At 33.2% G+C, this 19060-nt stretch overlaps 1 protein-coding gene and 1 pseudogene across 1 annotated transcript; both read left to right on the forward strand.

Annotated features, from left to right (window-relative positions):
* The first annotated feature begins 491 nt into the window (after positions 1–491).
* LOC133285030 (lysM domain receptor-like kinase 3) lies at positions 492–5316 on the forward strand. The gene is made up of 12 exons (XM_061482178.1): positions 492–1110; positions 1436–1469; positions 1566–1573; positions 1700–1858; positions 1952–2124; positions 3455–3544; positions 3929–4022; positions 4118–4269; positions 4352–4431; positions 4720–4849; positions 4977–5069; positions 5152–5316. The coding sequence occupies exons 1-12, from the start codon at positions 492–494 to the stop codon at positions 5314–5316; spliced, it is 1797 nt and encodes a 598-aa protein (XP_061338162.1).
* Positions 5317–6778: 1462 nt separating this feature from the next.
* LOC133285054 (lysM domain receptor-like kinase 3) lies at positions 6779–14881 on the forward strand (annotated as a pseudogene).
* Positions 14882–19060: the final 4179 nt, after the last annotated feature.

A 19060-nucleotide genomic window follows, 5' to 3' on the forward strand; every position in this document is an offset into this window, starting at 1 on the left:
CACACAAAGTTTCTCTTCTCCCGTTAACATCAACCTAACAACATTACGCTTTCCATTTTAAAACTTCAAACCCAATCCCAAACATTCTTAAATTAACCAACCAGCTAACTATCTTTTTCTCCTCTAAAGTCAAAACCTTCGTATAACTGTATCAAACGGATGTGGATTCTATTATGTGAAAATTCATATAAACATGTCATATGGAAAATTATAATCATACAAAGGTGTATCAATGATAATAAAAGAGGAGAGATAAAAAATATTAAAATAAATAATTTCAAAATCATAACTGTTTATTTACCTTTGTATGGTTGTGATCTTCTGCGTCTATCATATCATATTTTTTTTTTTTCAGGATTCATTTCCGTATCAAACTTACGACTTGACTTTCTTTTTGTTACTACAGCCACCACCCATTCGCATATTCAACACACCAAGATTCTTGTTTTGTGTATGTGTGTATTTTATCTTTGACTTTTTTCATCTACCCAATGAAACCAAGATTCAGATTTTCACTTTTCTTCTTCTTGTTGGCCTCTATATCATTCAGTGCTGAATCAAAGTGTAGCAAGGGTTGTGATTTAGCTCTAGCTTCCTACTACCTATGGAGTGGTTCTAACCTCACATATGTTTCAAAGATTATGAAATCCAAGGTTCTTTCCAAGCCTGAAGATATTTTAAGTTATAACAAAGACAAGTTGACCAACAATGATTCCATCAGGGTTAACATTCCGTTCCCTTGTGATTGCATCAATGGTGAGTTTCTGGGTCACACATTTCTGTATACGTTTCAGCCAGAGGATACTTATACATCAGTTGCAAGCAAGAGTTTTTCTAATTTGACCACCGATGAGTGCATGCAAAGGTCAAACATTTATCCACCTTACAATATTCCTGATTTTGAATTGCTTAATGTCACTGTTAACTGTTCCTGTGGGAACAGCAAGGTTTCCATGGATTATGGGTTGTTCATCACATACCCACTTAGACCAGAGGACACTTTGCAGTCAATTACAAACCAGACGAACCTTGAGGCTGAGTTGTTGCAGAAGTACAACCCTGGTGTGGATTTCAGCCAAGGAAGTGGTCTGGTTTATATTCCAGGGAAAGGTACTTACTCTGAAGTTGGTTTTCCATGTTTGTGATTGTGAAAGGTTACTTAGTGTTGGATATTTTGATTTTAGATCTTGGGAATGAGCATATATAGGACTGAATTGCAGTGCCGTTGAACTAGTCAATCAATCTTAGCTTTTTGCTTGTAAAATTGAGGCTCCAAATTGCTGAGTTTAGCAAGACTCATATCTCCTTGATCTTTAACAAAGCTTAATTGATGAGCATCATGATTTCATGCCTGTAGATGCAACTTTCAAATTGTTTCTTCTCACTTTAAGTTTTGAATACTTGCCTCACAATTAATTTCCCTTTCACTGTCCAGACCAAAATGGTAACTATGTGCCCCTTCACCTTAGGTAAATATTCTTATCGTACTGTCCTTGTTCTTTCACATAAAGTTCCTTCATTATTCGTTCTTTGAAAAACGTTCATGTTTTCATTTTCCTTTGCAGCACCGGAGGTTTGATCTTCTCACTCCCTCAGAAAGTTGGTTATTTTGTATTCTTATGAGACCCAAGTTAAGGATATGCTGTAAAATACAATGTCAATGCTATTTTCAGCTCATGTATCTTTTCTACATAAGCAGGTTTAGCAGGTGGGACTATTGCTGGAATATCTGTCGGAGTAGTAGCAGCACTTTTATTATTGGCACTTTGTGTGTATATTTACTACCACAAGAAAAAGGCATGGGAGAAAAATTTGATCTTGGATGATTCCACAGTGAACTCTGCTCCAGTTATTCAAGGTACATAATTTTACTTATATTTCTTCTAAGCTGTTCCTTCCTACTTCCCTCTACCAAGGTCTTTCTGGTAATGATGAATATATGAAACTTCAGATTCTGGTGATCCTGCTGCCATTGGTGGTACTGGAGTCACAGGGATTAAGGTGGACAAATCACCAGAGTTTTCATATGAAGAACTAGCCAATGCCACAAATAACTTCAGTATAGCTAATAAAATTGGTCAAGGTGGTTATGGGGTAGTCTACTATGCAGAGCTGAGAGGCGAGGTTTGTAATCTCATGTATAGTTTCAGTTAAATGTATTAGAAAGAAAGTTTGCTTATTCTTTTAATTTACGAGGATTGTGAAGAACCACTTCAACCCAAAACTTAAGGTGTTGGGTGAGAGCCTTTTTAATGGTTCATATTATACTCCAACACGCCCCTCACACGAGAGCCCACTGGACTTGAAGGGTGGATAATACACAGGTCCACTTATATGTGCTAAGAAATTCCACAAGAGAAAGTGGGGGCGATGAGGATCGAACCTAGAACACGAGGCTCTGATACCATAAATATTAAGCTTTTAGGTTGAATTGGTTCTTTACATGGTATCAGAGCCTTGTGTCCCGAGTTCGATCCTCATCGTCCCCAACTTTCTTTTGTGGAATTTTCTTAGCGCAGGTAATTAGACCTGTGCATTGTCCACCCTTCTAGCCTAGTGGGCTCTCGTGTGAGGAAGCGTGTTAGAGAATAATATAAGCTATTAAAGAGACCCTCATCCAACAGCTTAAGCTTTTGGATTAAATTGATTCTTTACAAGGAGTTTTCAATTAATGATGCATCTATATTTGCTGTTTCACTGATTCTTTTACTTCTTAGCTAAGAGTGTCAATGAAATGTTTTAAAGGGCCGACCCAGTTCAAACACCCACTTCGTGAGTGTCAATGAAATGTTTAAATTGGAAAATTATATTTTCTCTGTGGAATATGGGGTTCTACCAAATATAGGAGTGGTGCTAAGAAGCAGATTGAAGTAAAACTAATCAAAGAATGTTTTCAGATTTAAAGGCTGAGAATCTTGGTAATGTGTAATTAATCAATAGAGCATTGTATAGAGAATAAATTTTTCTTGCATGTTGGTATTCGCAAAGAAATATTCATTGTGGAGATGTTAGATAAGTTCATATAATTTTGTTGATCTGAATGTCAGTGCGTTAGCCAATACTTTCTTGGTCATGGAAATGACAAGTTATTTTAACACTAAAGCTAGAATGAACTAGTGTCAACGAATTAAGAGCCGCTTCCAATGTGTTTTAAGGGCCAGACTAGATGAGAGGAGATGAAAAGGAGATTTGTGAAGGTTTAATCAACATCCACTTACAATATTTTGTGCGTACAAAACAAATGTAATTATTGTTGTGTATTCATTTGCCTTTAAATTAAAACTACAGACAAGTACAGTTTTTTCATTGAATAGATACTTCCGCACCACATATTATTATATACATGATAATGCATGTAGAATACATATGCAATTTTTTCTGCTATATAGCCTTTCCATGTGCCAATAATCATGTTTACATTCTTATATTAAATAAGCCCTCTCCAATCACACAGAAAGCTGCTATCAAGAAGATGAAGATGCAAGCATCGAAAGAATTTCTCGCTGAATTGAAAGTCTTGGCTCATGTTCATCACTTGAACTTGGTAATCTTTTAAACTTGAAGCATGCTTTGTTTTTTATTTAATGTGCCTATAAATAAATATGATTGTTGTTTTAAAACCGGAATTGAAAAGAATCTATATCATTGTTTTTTACTACTTAGATGTGATAGTATTTGAAGATTTGAGATTTTCCTTTGTTTATGTTCATTTACAGCGGGCATTTTTAAGTTATCTGCTTCTATATGTTGTGTGGAGAAATTTGTTCATTGTTGCCTCTTTCATTGCTCTTGTTATTTCAGTTATTTCTTGTGTTTCTGCTCACAAAAAATTAGATCTTGCTTGCTATGTTTCATGGATTGTTTTAAGTTGTTGTATACAGTATCTTCTAATTTCTTATGTTGTATACACCAATTGGTGACTATGTAGGTACGCTTGATTGGATATTGCGTCGAGGGTTCTCTCTTCCTTGTCTATGAATACATTGACAATGGAAACTTAAGCCAAAACCTACGTGGTTTAGGTGGGATAAACACAAGCCAAATATGAAATATCTATTTTTAGTGATGATGCATTGTAATGACTTAGTAGTTAATGATCAAGTCAAAATGTTGCCAGAAAGAGAACCTTTGCCATGGTCTACAAGGGTGCAAATAGCTCTGGATTCAGCAAGAGGTCTTGAATACATTCACGAGCACACTGTTCCTGTATATGTCCATCGTGACATAAAATCAGAAAATATTTTATTAGACAGAAGCTTCTGTGGCAAGGTAGGAATTGTATTTTTTGAAGCTTATTGCTATTTTTCTTATTGGGGTCATGATGAGAGATCCTATATCATTCCTTTTGCAGGTTGCAGATTTTGGATTATCCAAGCTGGCTGACGTTGAAAATTCAATCGTGGCGGGTACATTTGGTTACATGCCACCAGAGTGAGATGATTCTGTTTTGGCTCTTCAATTGCCAGCTAACTTTGCCATAGGAGATAAGATTTGAGGTTTTATGGGGAAGGAGCAGAAAACCTTGTTTGAGGCCAACCAATGACTATGATATAAATGTTCCTTGGTTCTAGCTCCTTGTTTATCTTTAAAAATACTTAAGGGAGAAGTTTTTAATGTTAACTTCACACATATAATTCATCTTTGTAGACATAAAATAGAAATTAGTTCACTTTTCAAAAGCTTAAGATTAGTGATTCCATTCTCTTGCCTCATCTGCAGATATGCGCGTCGCCATGTTTCTTCTCCCAAAGTAGATGTCTTTGCTTTTGGAGTTGTTCTTTATGAACTTATTTCTGCTAAAGAAGCTGTAATCAAGGATGGTGCTGAATCAAAGGGCCTTGTAGCTTTGGTGATTCTTGACGCCCGAGTGTTTATTATTTTCAAATGCCAGCCTAGTGATTCTGCATAAATAATTAAGAAACATAGTATATTTTCCTTTCTTGTTTTCTAATTTTTTTTGTTGATATGTGTGGCAGTTTGATGAAGTTCTTGGTCATCAGTCAGATGGTCTTAAAAGTCTGGTGGATCCTAGGCTTGGAGATAATTACTCGATTGATTCAGTTCAAAAGGTACCAGCTATTTAAAGCATTTAAAATTCTTGTGCTTCTGATTTCAACATTAATCAAACTTTGGCCAATTTTCAACTTTCAGGTGGCACAACTAGCCAAAGCATGTACAGAGAGAGATCCGCGACGACGTCCAAGTATGAGATATGTTGTGGTTGCTCTTATGACACTTAATTCTACAACTGAGGATTGGGATATTGCATCCCTCTACGAAAATCCAGCTCTTGTAAATCTAATGTCTGGAAAATAAGATTAGGAATATAGGATGCAAACGTAACCATGTAATTGTTTTGTGGAAAATATAATTTGGGAAAACAGTGCTGCATTTCCTGCAGTTATCTACACTGAATTCCATGGTCTGCAGTCTGATTTGCAAGCTGAGTAAAAAACGTGAAATATACAACAAACATTGATAATAAAAACCAAAAACCACTTCCCATTAAAGGCTGTTTTCCGGATTCGAATCCGTGATCTTTCAGTCACAAAAGAGCAGCTTTACCACTATTTCAAACTCACCCTTTTTAAACATTTATAATAGTAATAGGGGAAAGTACTTCTTATGTGACTGCAGAAGGGAAAATTTGCAGCAACATAGGATACGCGTCCGAATCCTGGATTTTTTTAGTTTTTTTTGTTTTGATAGGATCCGCACGTGTATCCTAGGATCCGCACGTGTATCCTAGTGTTAAAAATTTGCTGCAACTTTTCTCATCAGCAGCAACATGAGAACCGACGGACCCATAGTAATATAATAAAAACAAAAAAAAATTCAAAATTATAGTATTGTATAAAATGCAGCACTAAGATATGCTATAGAATCTGATTAAATTAAGAGTGCAAGCACGCTTTGAAGTTTGAAGAGGCTTAAAGTTCCAAATGTTAATGCTAAGAGCTACCACATGTTAGCTAACTCTCTCCACGCCATTCCAAAATCCAGCACCTTTTTTCTATACAAAATACATGTTTAACTTGCAGCCGTCCAAAAATCTTATACTAATGGTATGTTGGTAGCAGAAAGTTGACCTGAATAAAAAAAAAGAGGGACGGGAGAGGGTGGGGGCTTCTACAACATGAACCTTCAAATTTCAAACCAATACCATCCATATTGTAAAGAACCAATTTGTTTGTTGAGATATATAAAATCATTAATGTAGTCTCACCCAACAGCTTAAGCTTTTGGGATGAGGAGGGGCCTCTACAACATGAACCTTCAAATTTCAAACCAATACCATCCATATTGTAAAGAACCAATTTGTTGAGATATATAAAATCATTAATGTAGCCTCACCCAACAGCTTAAGCTTTTGGGATGAGATATATTATAAAGAACTAATTCAACCCAAAAGCTTAAGCTGTTGGGTGAGGCTACATTAATAGTTTTATATATCTCAACACAATTCAACCCAAAAGCTCAAGCTGTGTTGGGTGAAGTTACATTAATGGATTTATATATCTCAACACGCCCCCTCGCACGAGAGCCCAGTGGCATGTTACGTCAAATAGTTAGTTACCAAAATACAATAATACAAATAAAAAAAAAAAGTCAAACATGGCATGTTCCCCCATGAAACAACTGTTTTGGAAACCACATGTCAACCTGGGATGGGATCTCTAAATAGAATATCCTAGATATCCTAATTTCTGATTTGGGTTCATTGTACTTCTTTTTATGTTCCTCTCTGCAGCCATTTTGATTTGCTCTCCGTGATCAAATGAAACTCATAAACGGTTTATTGTTGTTGTTTCTGTTGCTTGAGTATGTCTGTTTCAATGCGGAATCCAAGTGTAAAAAGGGGTGTGATTTAGCTTTAGCTTCCTACTATGTCATGCCTAATGTTTCACTCAAAAACAATATAACTCGCTTTATGCAATCAAATATTGTGTCCAATTCTGATGTTATAACCAGCTACAATAAAGACAAAATATTCAATGGTGAAGCACTATCCCCTGAGAAACTCAATATTCCATTCCCGTGTGACTGTATAGATGGTGAATTTCTGGGGCATGTGTTTGAGTACTCATATGCTGCCGGAGACACCTATGATGTGATTGCCAAAATGTACTATGTCAATCTTACATCAGTTGAACTTTTGCAGAGGTTCAACAGCTATGACCCATATGATATACCCCTTAATGCCAAGCTTAATGTCACTGTCAATTGTTCTTGCGGGAACAGTGACATTTCAAAGGATTATGGACTGTTTATTACCTATCCTCTCAGGCCCGGGAATAATTTGCAGGATATTGCCAAAGAGACTAACCTTGATGCACAGTTGCTAGAGAGTTACAATCCTGATGTCAATTTCAACCAAGGGAGTGGAATAGTTTTCATTCCAGGAAGAGGTTTACTCTCCTTTTCCCATCACTTTTTGATTCTTGCAAGTACATTGGTTTATGTTTGGTTCTATCTTTAACTTTTCTTTCCTTCTTTTACTTTCCAGATAAAAACGGAGATTATGTTTCCTTGACCCCTAGGTAAATTTTATTGTGTTACCTTTCATGCTGAATGCTCATAATAATGTATATTGGTTTATATTTGGTTCTATCAATATAACTTTCATTTTTTTTCCCTGTTGCAGAATATCTGGTTTGGCCGTCTAACTTCTCAAACAAATTGCTATAAGATGATTATTTTCAGCATGTTCATATAAATATGAGGAATGAAAGAAGGATAGTGCCTCTCTGAGCTTAAATTTCATTTTATGTAAGCAGGTATAATAGCCAATGTAGTAACTATAGGAGGAATATGCGGACTTCTGTTACTAGCAATTTGTAAGTATGTTAGACACTTTCAGAAAAAGATGAAAAAAGAGAAGGCTAAATGGTCACCAGAACATTCTATGGCGCCTTCTACTGAATATGGTATTGAAATATGTGTTGAATAATATGGGTGAATGTAACTGCACTGAATAATATGTGTTGAAACTAATCTCTTGCTTATTTTTAACTTTCACAGTTTATCGTACTACCAGGGTTGGTACTGGCATCAGATTTATTACCACGGACAAATCACCTGAGTTTTCATATGAAGAACTAGCCAATGCCACAAATAACTTCACTTTGGCTAATAAAATTGGTCAAGGTGGTTTTGGGGAAGTCTACTATGCAGAGCTGAGAGGCGAGGTTTGTTATCTTATGCATTGTTAGTTTGATTACATGTATTTGAAAGAAAAGTTGCATATTTAATACGATATTATGCCTTTCTCTTTTTCATGTCTACTTTACCTATTTCTCTTCAACACTATTAGATCACAATCTTAATTGACTTTTACCTTTTCTCTCTCCACCTATTGTTAGTTGAGATTATGATCTAACAGTACTGAAAAAGAAGTAGATAAAATAGGCATTAAAAAAGGTGGGAGAGGTTATATTTACTACCTCTTACTATCACATCTTAACCGTTGATTTCCGTCAATCTAACAGTTATAATTTATTGAAAATTTATAAATTAATAAGTATGACCCAATAATACAATCATTCGATTGACGAAAAATAAGTAGTAACTATAATCTCCCAAAAAAAGGTAGGCATATATCCTGTCCTTATTTTTTAATTGGGAAATGTTATTCGTACTATTTTTTTTTTACTACCTCTTATTACCAAATCTTAAATGTTGATTTTCATCAATCTAACGATTATAATTTATTAGAAATTAATAATTAATTAATAAGTGTGACTCAATATATTATTACTGTTGGATTGACGAAAATTAATGGTTAAAATTTAGTAGTGAGAAAATAATAATAATAAATATAACCTCCTTTTTTTAATTATACGAGGACTCATCAAAATGACGCATTTCAATTTGCTGGGAGGCGAGGCTTGTTATCTAAAGTCACTCACACTTTTTTGTTGTGCTACAAAATTTATCTAATTATTACAGTATACTCTAACTAGGTGCCTTTAGCCCCAAACTACAGACGAATACAACTATTTGATTGATTGGATTCTTCCTGAAGCACGACAGATTATATATGATAACACATTAAGGATATATATGCATTTGTCTCTAGTTTTTGACCTTTTCCGTGTGCTTATTTGAATATTTATGTTGTCTTATTAAGTAAGCTCTCTTCAATTTCACAGAAAGCAGCAATCAAGAAGACGAAGATGCAAGCATCAAGAGAATTTCTTGCTGAACTGAAAGTCTTAACACGTGTCCATCACCTGAACCTGGTAATTTTTAAATCTTAAAAGCAATTTTTAAACTTAAAATAGGAGTAGCAGAAATAAGGATGTCAAGATGGATGTATAGTCATACAAAGATGGATCGGATAAGAAATGAAGATATTTGATGAAAAGTTTGACTAACAACGGTGGAAAAAAAAGAAAAAGAAAAAAGAGAGAACATGGGTTGAGATAGTTTAGGCGTATTCTTAGAAGTAAGAAAAGAAGTTTGACTTGAAAAGAAAAGTAAATATTATTGCTAATTTGCTATTGTAAAGAACACATACAAAAGATTAGGATATATGGAGAGACTAATGAGCTTAAAGGAATAAACCCAAATATAAGGAATCCTAAGAAGATAAGGAAACAAATAATCAAAGATAATTACAACATTAATTAGAGATAATTCTAATATTTAAGTTGAAGAATTAATATTTATCATTCTCAGCTTGTTAGTGTAAGTTCTTGAAATATGTCTGTAGAAAGTCCCTTAGTCAAGACATCAACTAGTTGACGACTATAAGGAATATATGGAGTAGTGATTAGTCCACTATCTAGTTTCTCTTTAATGAAGTGGCAGTCAATCTCAATATATTTGGTTCCATTGTGTTGGATCAGATTGTGGACTATACAGCTGATTGACTTATTATCACAAAGTAACTTCATAGATCCTTCGCATCTCACCTAGAGACTATCAAGAATGATTTTCAGCAATAACAATTCACAAATACCTTGAGCCATGGCTTGAATTCTACCTTTAGACTTGACTTAGTAACCACATTTTGCTTTTACTTTTCCATGTTATTAGGTTTCCAAAAATAACCATGTTATTAGGATAGAATGAAGGAAAGCTATAAACATTGCCCGGAAACAAAAAATTTCTCTGTTTTTATTTATTTATTTTTTAGATCTATATGTATTTATTATTTTTCATATCTACTATTTATTTTCCCTTATCCTGTCCTTGCTTTTATTTAGTTTTATCTATAAATAAAGATGTTTATGTTGAATGTGCCAATATCTTCAATTGTTTGTTTATATTATATTCCATTTTGTTATATTGTAACTTGTATCTACGTATTGATGAACAAGTAGGTACAGTTGATTGGATATTGCATTGAGGGATCTCTCTTCCTTGTCTACGAATACATTGACAACGGAAACTTAAGCCAACATCTACGGAATTCAGGTGAGATATGCACACTGCAAATATCTATTTTCAGTGATGGTTCATTGATTAGAATCTATTGACTACTTATTGATCAAGTCAAACTGTTTCCAGAAAGAGAACCTATGCCATGGTCTACCAGGGTAAGAATTGCTCTGGATGTAGCGAGAGGCCTTGTGTACATTCACGATCATTCAGTGCCTGCATATATCCATCGTAACATAAAATCAGAAAATATTTTATTAGATAAAAATTTCAGTGGAAAGGTACAATATATCTCGATATCTTGAGAAAGCTTCTTATACTATTGTTCTTCTTGGGATAATTCCAGTATATCTTATTATATTATTCCATTTACAGGTTGCAGATTTTGGATTAAACAAGTTGATTGACGTTGCAAGTTCATTAGATGCCACTGTCCATACGGCGTGCACCTTTGGTTACATGCCACCAGAGTATGATGAATTCTGCATGTCTTTTTAACTGATCTCTCTATCTTCAAATTGATTAACTTGTGTTGCACACAAATAAAAGCACTAACAAGGACATTCAAATATTTTAACACAAAAATAATGAACTTAAAATTGTGAATTACTTTTTCATAATCGCATGCAAATCTTATAAAGATTTATTGGATTATTCTTAGACATAAGAGGACAAACTAAAAACTATTACACTTCCTAAGTTTAATTATACCATTCTATTTTTCTACAGAAATGCACATGGACATGTTTCTTGCAAGATAGATGTCTATGCTTTTGGCGTTGTTCTTTATGAACTAATTTCTGCTAAAGAAGCTATGATCAAAACCGATGAACCTAGTTCCGAGTTCAAGAGCCTTGAGATTACGGCAGATGAATCTAGCGCGGAATTCAAGAGCCTTGTAGCTTTGGTGATTCTTGAAATTCCTCCATTTATTATTTTTCATAGAGGAAGGTTATATTGACAAACTGTTTATTTCTTACAAACTACATTATGTCTTATCGGTAAGATTTCACTCAAGAGTGTCTTACTGGTAAAAAATATAGTGTATTTTGTAAGAGTTTGTAAATAAAAAAATTGTAAATATAATCTTTCCCTTTTTCACATGATGGCCTAGTTGTACACATTTAAAGTGCTATGTTTTCATGTTTTTTCTTAACTCTTTTTGTTGATATGTGTGGCAGTTTGATGAAGTAATTGATCACCAGGGAGATCCTACAGAAGGTCTTAAAAAACTGTTGGATCCAAGGCTTGGAGATAACTACTCAATTGATTCCATTCTCAAGGTATCAGTTATCATAAGCATTTGAACTTTGTGTGTTTCTGATTTCAGCATTAGTCAAGCTTTGCCTGTTTTTTCCACCCGCAGATGGCACAACTTGCCAAAGCTTGCACAGAACAAGATCCAAAAAAACGTCCAACAATGACATCTGTTGTGGCTGATCTTATGACACTGTATTCTGATATTGATGATAGGATACACGTGCGGATTCTATCAAAAAAAAAATCAGGATTCGGACGTGTATCCTGTGTTGCTGCACTTTTTTCCTTCTGCAGTCACATAAGAAGTACTTTCCCATATATATATATATATATATATATATATATATATATATATATATATATATATATTTCATAATAACTGCAAATGAAAGTTTTAACTTAAAAATTGTAATTACTTTTTGTATATATATGTATTACTATAAGGGGCCGTTTGGTTTAAGAGTTTTTTTGGGATTCTCGAAAAACTAAGGGTGTGTTTGTTTCAAGTTTTTGGAGAGGATTACTGGTAATCCTTCTTTGGTAAATGTAATTACCACGTTTGGTAGGAGGAATAAATTACGATTCCCGGATATCCAAGGATTACCGATAATTTGATTTATAAAGAAAAGTCACTATTCAGATTACCAAAAATAATATGGTAATTCGAAATACCAATCAGAATACCAAGTAAAGGGAAAGCAGAACAATAAATTTTGAGACAAAAATACCCCAATACACATAAAAATCTAGACCCGATCTATCAATTACAAAAGTAAAAATAGTTTGGGGTTATTTTTGTAAAATAACCTCATATTCCGTTCTAAACCAAATATGGAATCAGTAATTTTTACCCAATATTCCCGGTAATATTTTAGCGAACCAAACACCTCTTTCGTAAGATTCCAAGTAAACTCAATTTCTACTGTATTCCCATCAATCATGATTCCCGGTCACCAAAAAATTTCTCTTGTACCAAACACACCCTAAAAGTGGTAATTTTATTTACCTAAATCTGGTACAAGATTTTTAAAATTTTCTCGGGAATCTGATTTTTCTGGAATTTTATTTTGTGTAATTTTTTTTGAATATACCGTCCAAAATTACTATCCAAAGGGTGGTGTTTTAGGATTTCTATGGTAAGGTAAAATTTAATGGGGAAAGTACTTCTTATGTGACTGCAGAAGGAAAAAAGTGCAGCAACACATGATATGCGTCCGAATCCTGGTTTTTTTTTTTTTATAGAATCCGCACGTGTATCCTAGTGTTAAAAATTTGCTGCAACTTTTCTCATCAGCAGTCACATGAGAAGCGACGGATCCAAATTTAATATATCTAAACATAGCATCAAGAAAATTAACCCAACATTTTCGGGAATATTTTAGTCTACCAAACAACTTTTTGAAACATTCCCAGAAAACTCATTTTCTCATTTCTCATCATATTTCTGGAAATCGTGATTCTCGGATAAAAAAAAAATTCCTCTACCGAACAAGAAACAACTCTTTTAATTTATCAAAGATAAAGTGTAATTATTTGGTTTAACAGTGTTTTTTACACACAAAGTTATATTGGTTTAAAACTAAGATGTTTCGGTTGTTAGATTAAAAAGAAGAAGAAAAAAGAAAGTGGGTAGCATCTATTTTTTTCTTTTTCTCTTTTTTTTTATTGGGTGTCATTCATTTTTTTGTGTTGCATGAGACGAATTAAATGAATTGTCTTGTATAACGTGAGAAACATAATATGAATTTTAACAATTTGTCTCCTTGGTTATGAAATTTTTTGGTGTAGATAAAATTTGAATTTTAACACATAAAAGATCTCTAAAATTGTGGTTTGATCTTATCAGGTTTGCTAGATCTATTGATGTACAAAAATCATTTGCAGGAGTTTGCTCAAAGGGAAAACATAACACTTCCCAAGTATATATAACTAGAGTAAATACAATTTTTTAGTGTCTAACAAAAAACACGGTTCCCACTTTAGTCCCTTACAAAAATAAATTAGTCAGTTAGTCTCTAACAAATTCAAAGTAGACTCATTTAGTTGAAATCGTGGTCCCTCACAAATTCAAAAAAGACCCATATTAATCCCTCAAAAGGACTAAAATGGGTTTACCTTAAATTTATTAGGGACTAACTGACTATTTTATTTTTATAAAGAACTAAAATGGATACCGTATTTTTTTGTTAGAGATGAAAAAAGTCTTTACTCATATAACTATTAACGATGATCTGACCATTCCCCAAAGTTTAGGTCAACGGTACGTGTGGACGGAGTGAGTTACATTTCTAAGAACACTTTCTCTAAACGAAAAGCTGTTGAGCAAGATGTTGTCAGAATTGCTTTTGAGAATCTTTCTGCAAAATTTAGAGTTGAAGGGTGCCCTCTTTGTTTATTGTAAATAAGTTCCAATATCAATTTTGAAAACGGTTATCGAATTTCAAGCCAAAATAGATTGCTTATTCATAGTATCTCAGTAATTGTGTCGTTGTACATTGTTTTGTGGTTGAGTATTTGTTTAGTCTCTCGCCGTTGTGCGTTTAGGGTTATCCTCTCTCTCTCTTTTTTGGAGATTTTTTTTATTTTTTTGATAACATTTTTGGAGATTTTCTTAACTAATAAAAAAGGCATATTGTAATCAATGTATAGAAAATTTCTATAGCGTCACCCGGTGTCCTTTGGTTTAGGCTATGTTCTTAGGTTCCTTTTTTTTGGTTGGCATCGCAGCTACAACACGTTGATTGGGAAGTGAGAGAATTTGACGTGCCACTTACTGAGTGTGAGAAGTTTTTATGTCAGGACTGCTAACCCTTTTCCCCAATCTAACCCCTTATAAATACTTACCCTCACCCAGTGATTCAGTTAATAAATACTTACACACTAAAACATATAATAAAGCGCTTTCATTCTGTTCACCGTAGCTCTATAGCGGCATGAAATATGTACCACCTTCAAGCACCCCTTTCATTGTGTCTGTGTTCCATTCATATGCAGATACACAGCCAGCAAGCACAACATCAAACCCCGCTCCTTTACCTGTGATGATTGTGGCCTTCTATGCATTTGTCTCCATGGGCTTCGTATTACTCTACCTTCGTTATTGCTTGCTCTGAGTGTAACATGTGGGCTTTACACAAAAATTTGTCGTGTAAGCTTGCTCTCCTCTGATATCAGCGACATTGCAATTCCCATCCCAATGCTCACGTCCAACACCACTACGTACCACACCTCATGAAATGGAGCAACAGCTTCACGCGGTGCCTAATGACATAGAACAAGGACAAAGCAGTACCTTCGCAGGCTCAGGTCAGGGATAGCAGCATATGAAGAACCTCACACTACTCTATGTCCTGTCAGGTTCATGTAAATTTTTATTTTAGGCCATATTCTAACCTAGATAATAAAAATATTTTTACACGAAAAGTTATTTATATTTATTTTCAAAATGATGTCGTCTTGGGTTGAAAATTAAAAAATTATAATGAAAAAGACTATTATAATCTTAAAATAAAATAATTATAAAAATACTTTGATTTTCGCATCAAAACGACGTCATTTTGAACTCAATATAAATAAGTTATGAACGGAGAAAAACATAATCCTAACAATATTAATGTACAACAAGTTTGCCCCTCTAGGCCCTAGGCGAATTTTCGTTCTTATAATTCAAATCTAGTAACAACAATGTGGAGCGGCGGTGGTGGTTGTCGACAGGATGTAAATGGATTCGGCTAGGCTAGGTTTTAGCTTAAATAAGTTAGGTCCATGTAAAAAATATTGGATATGGTCTGACCTATTAGCCTGTGTAGGCCCCAAATTACAAGTCTGGTCTGACCTATATTTAAAAAAATATTAGCCTTGGTCTAAGCCTATTAGCCTGTTTAAGTCCATTAAACATTCAATAATTAAAAGAATAACTAAAATAATATTATTTTATTATTCAAAATTATTAAAATAATAATTTTATTTATTATGTTTTAAATAAATAATATGATATAGGCCGACATGTAGGCTTATAGATCTTCCTGTAGACTTATAGGCCCGTTATGTACAAAAAAACCTATGACATATTTTTTAAATAGGTTTTTTTAAAAGCCTAGGCCTATTTTATTTTATTATTTATAATAAGTCAAGTCTAACCTAATATAAGCTAAGCTGTAAATTCCTGTAAGCCGGCCTAATCCATTTACACCTCTAGTTGTGATGGTTCTGCGGTGCACAGCCCACATGTTTCACCAATAGACCAAACAAATGATGTTAAAGGATCCAGGCCCAAAATAATTAAAAGCAAGCCCAACCTGTTTTTGGACTAGTGTTAGCAAGAGCCCAACATCTACCCCTGCACATTAATTAGTTTCGCCTACTTATTTTCTGGGCAGTTATAAATTTTTTTTTTAATCTCTTAAGCAGTTCTGTCTTTATCCTTTATTAGTTAGTTTGATTGTTATCACTGGGATTTGGCTTTTCAATTACTTATACCTTATCTTTAGCATAATTTTAAGTAGTTTCAATTACATTGCAGTATTAGGATTATTAAAAAAAAAGGAGATTGTAATCATATTCGACAATGAATTATTGATGAATTCTCACATCTTCCTCTCTCTTGCCTTCTCCTTTCTTGATTTTTGCTAAACCCATACAGACTATGTCATTTTTATATAAAATTTAAAATAATATCACTTTTATCTTGTAAAAATAGACTTGTAATATTAGGAGAGTAACAAAACGTGAACAAGTTACAAGCTAAGAGTGTAACTTTGGTTGTATTGAACTCTTTCATCACATGTCCGCACTTGCGGACATGAAAACTTTGATTTTAGTTTTTTCTTTTCTTTTTTTTCTTTGTTGGAGGTATTTATTTATTTTTTTGGTTCAATATTTATATTAATCATTGTTAATTTTTGTGTTGAGATTAAATGTCAATAATTTTTATGGCAGATTACTATAGTAACTGAAGAGATAATATGACTTGATTTTCTGAGTTTGCACAGTTCAATCACTCAACTCAATAATAATTGGACATAGCTTCACTAGTAACCTTTAATTTATGGGAAAAGTGTTTGTCCTTTTGAATAACATAACTTGTGCCATTTCACTCTCACAAAAAGGTGAAACCAACACCTTTATTTTTTTTTTTGTCCACTTTCTCCCCCATGATCTATCTCTTTCTCTCACTTAAAATGACACAATTTTACCTCCTTTAAAATGACACACATTTTTCCCTTAATTTATACATCATCTTTTACTAGTTTATGTTTTTATCAGTCTAGAATTGCTATTTACCTTATATATTTTTCCTACATTAATAAGTCAACTCTTCCATATAAAAGTTATATCAAAAAATTTCGGAGGCGCTTCCGCCGAACCCCTGTTACGCGGACATGAATTCTTTTTTCTGGATCCACCGCTTAGCCTTATAGATATTACCTATGAAGGGGTAGGCTGTCAAATCGGGTTTGATGGTATTGGGCCAACGATGGAACGTTTCTGTATCGAATTGCATTCATGCTCTTCTAATTAAATCGACTCTTACCATTCCGACGGGGAAAATGTCTAATGAGGGGTCCACCCAAAATCGACGAAGGTAAAGTAAGTGCCTAAATTTTTTATGCAAAAAGTATACAGTCATTTTAATAGATGTAAAGTTATGTCATTTTAAAACAGAAAAAGAGATAGATAAAGAATAAGAGAGTTGACAAAAAAATAAAAGTGTGGTCCTACTTTTGTGTGAGAGTGAAAGAATATAAGTTGTGTCATTTAAAAAAATAAACACTTTTCCAATTTATTATTTATAAATTATACTATATTTTACGGTAAAATATTAATATAATTTATAAATTTATAAAAAAATGGTTTATGAATATAATTCTCCTTGTTATTAAAAGGGAAAAATGTCTATCATTTAAAATTACACAACTTACATCCTTTCACTCTCACAAAGAAGTGGGGCCCACATCTTTATTTTTTTTGTCAACTCTCTCTCCTCCTTTATCTATCTCTTTCTCTCTCCTAAAATGACACAACTTTACATCCTTTAAAATTATACACACTTTTCCCTTATTAAAAACATCCAAAATCGATGAAGGAAAAATAAGCGCGTACATGCCAAAAAAATTAATGAGAGTCATTAAAAAGAAAATGACAAAATAAAAGATCGTGTGTTGAGATGAGATCACGAGACTACTTTCATCCCACACGGTTTATTAAATTGTGATTTGATGCCTCCCTCTATTAATTCTAATTCAACCTAACCTCTTACGTTTCAGAAATGCCAAATGCCAACTGTATATTGATTCTATGATGTCACTTTAAGAAAATAGACTTTCTGTCTTATTGAACTCTTGTATGAACGAAGCATATGAGCTTAAGTTAAACCTATCTAATCTCATTCAACATCAATTTTCTCATAGGCTAGAGACTTAACTAACAAAAAAAAGTTATGCTTTATAATTTTCCTTGTGTACTATCTTCGAACCAAGTGCATATTAAAAAAGCATGAATTTTTTTAAAAAAATCAATGAAAAAGACTACCTTTAATTTGCAAGGTCAATAAAAAACACAATAAATAACGGCTACTCCTTTTTTTAATAATTATCAATGAGTATTCAGCATGTATTATGTGAAATTGAATTCAATTTATTAAATAAAGAACATTAGAAAAGGGAGGGTGAAAAACCTATGAAAAAAAGGGTTTCAGTAGTTTGCATTTTGTAACTTTATATGAGGTTATAAGTTTAAACCCTAGTGTTACCATTATATCAAAAATAAAAATAAAAATCATGCTTGAGTGTATACACGCGTGTTTTTTGTTTTTTTGTTTCTTTAATGTCATGCTTATTAATAATGTACGCCTATTTCTTGGATAAATTTATGCACCATTCTTAATAATTATTAGTTAATATCAATGGAAATAGATGAATATAAGATGTTGAATCGAATTACTGATCGGTTATTTAGAAGGCACAATTTTATAATCTCATTACATTTTTTATCCAAATTTAGAAATATCAAAATTGGTCATAATTGTCTTTGTTTGCCATCAATTTTGAAAAATGTGACAAAAAAAGGTTACAAAACTTCGACGGTTTATCCATTAGATGAACAAACATTTTTCATATTTATGCATTTCTTAAATTAATAAATAAAAAAATAAAACTAAAATTAATAAACTTAATCATTCATTTACATTGGTAATATTAACTACACAACTCCCTTCAAATCATTAAGGACTGAGGTACAATATTTGTGCTAGCACAATTAAAATTGTGATTTTTATATTTAACTGGAGAGGTGAGACGGTACTACCACGTGTCAGCACAAGAGAAAATGCATTAATTCGCCATGGCTATTTGATTCGGCATCACATGTTCTTTTTAATTTTTTTAAATAAAGGCCGCATTAATTGTAATTGCGC

Source organism: Gastrolobium bilobum, unplaced genomic scaffold (genome assembly GCF_033153095.1).
Source record: "Gastrolobium bilobum isolate Gb01-03AN ecotype WA unplaced genomic scaffold, APGP_CSIRO_Gbil_v1 utg32371, whole genome shotgun sequence".
Classification (NCBI taxonomy): Eukaryota; Viridiplantae; Streptophyta; class Magnoliopsida; order Fabales; family Fabaceae; genus Gastrolobium; species Gastrolobium bilobum.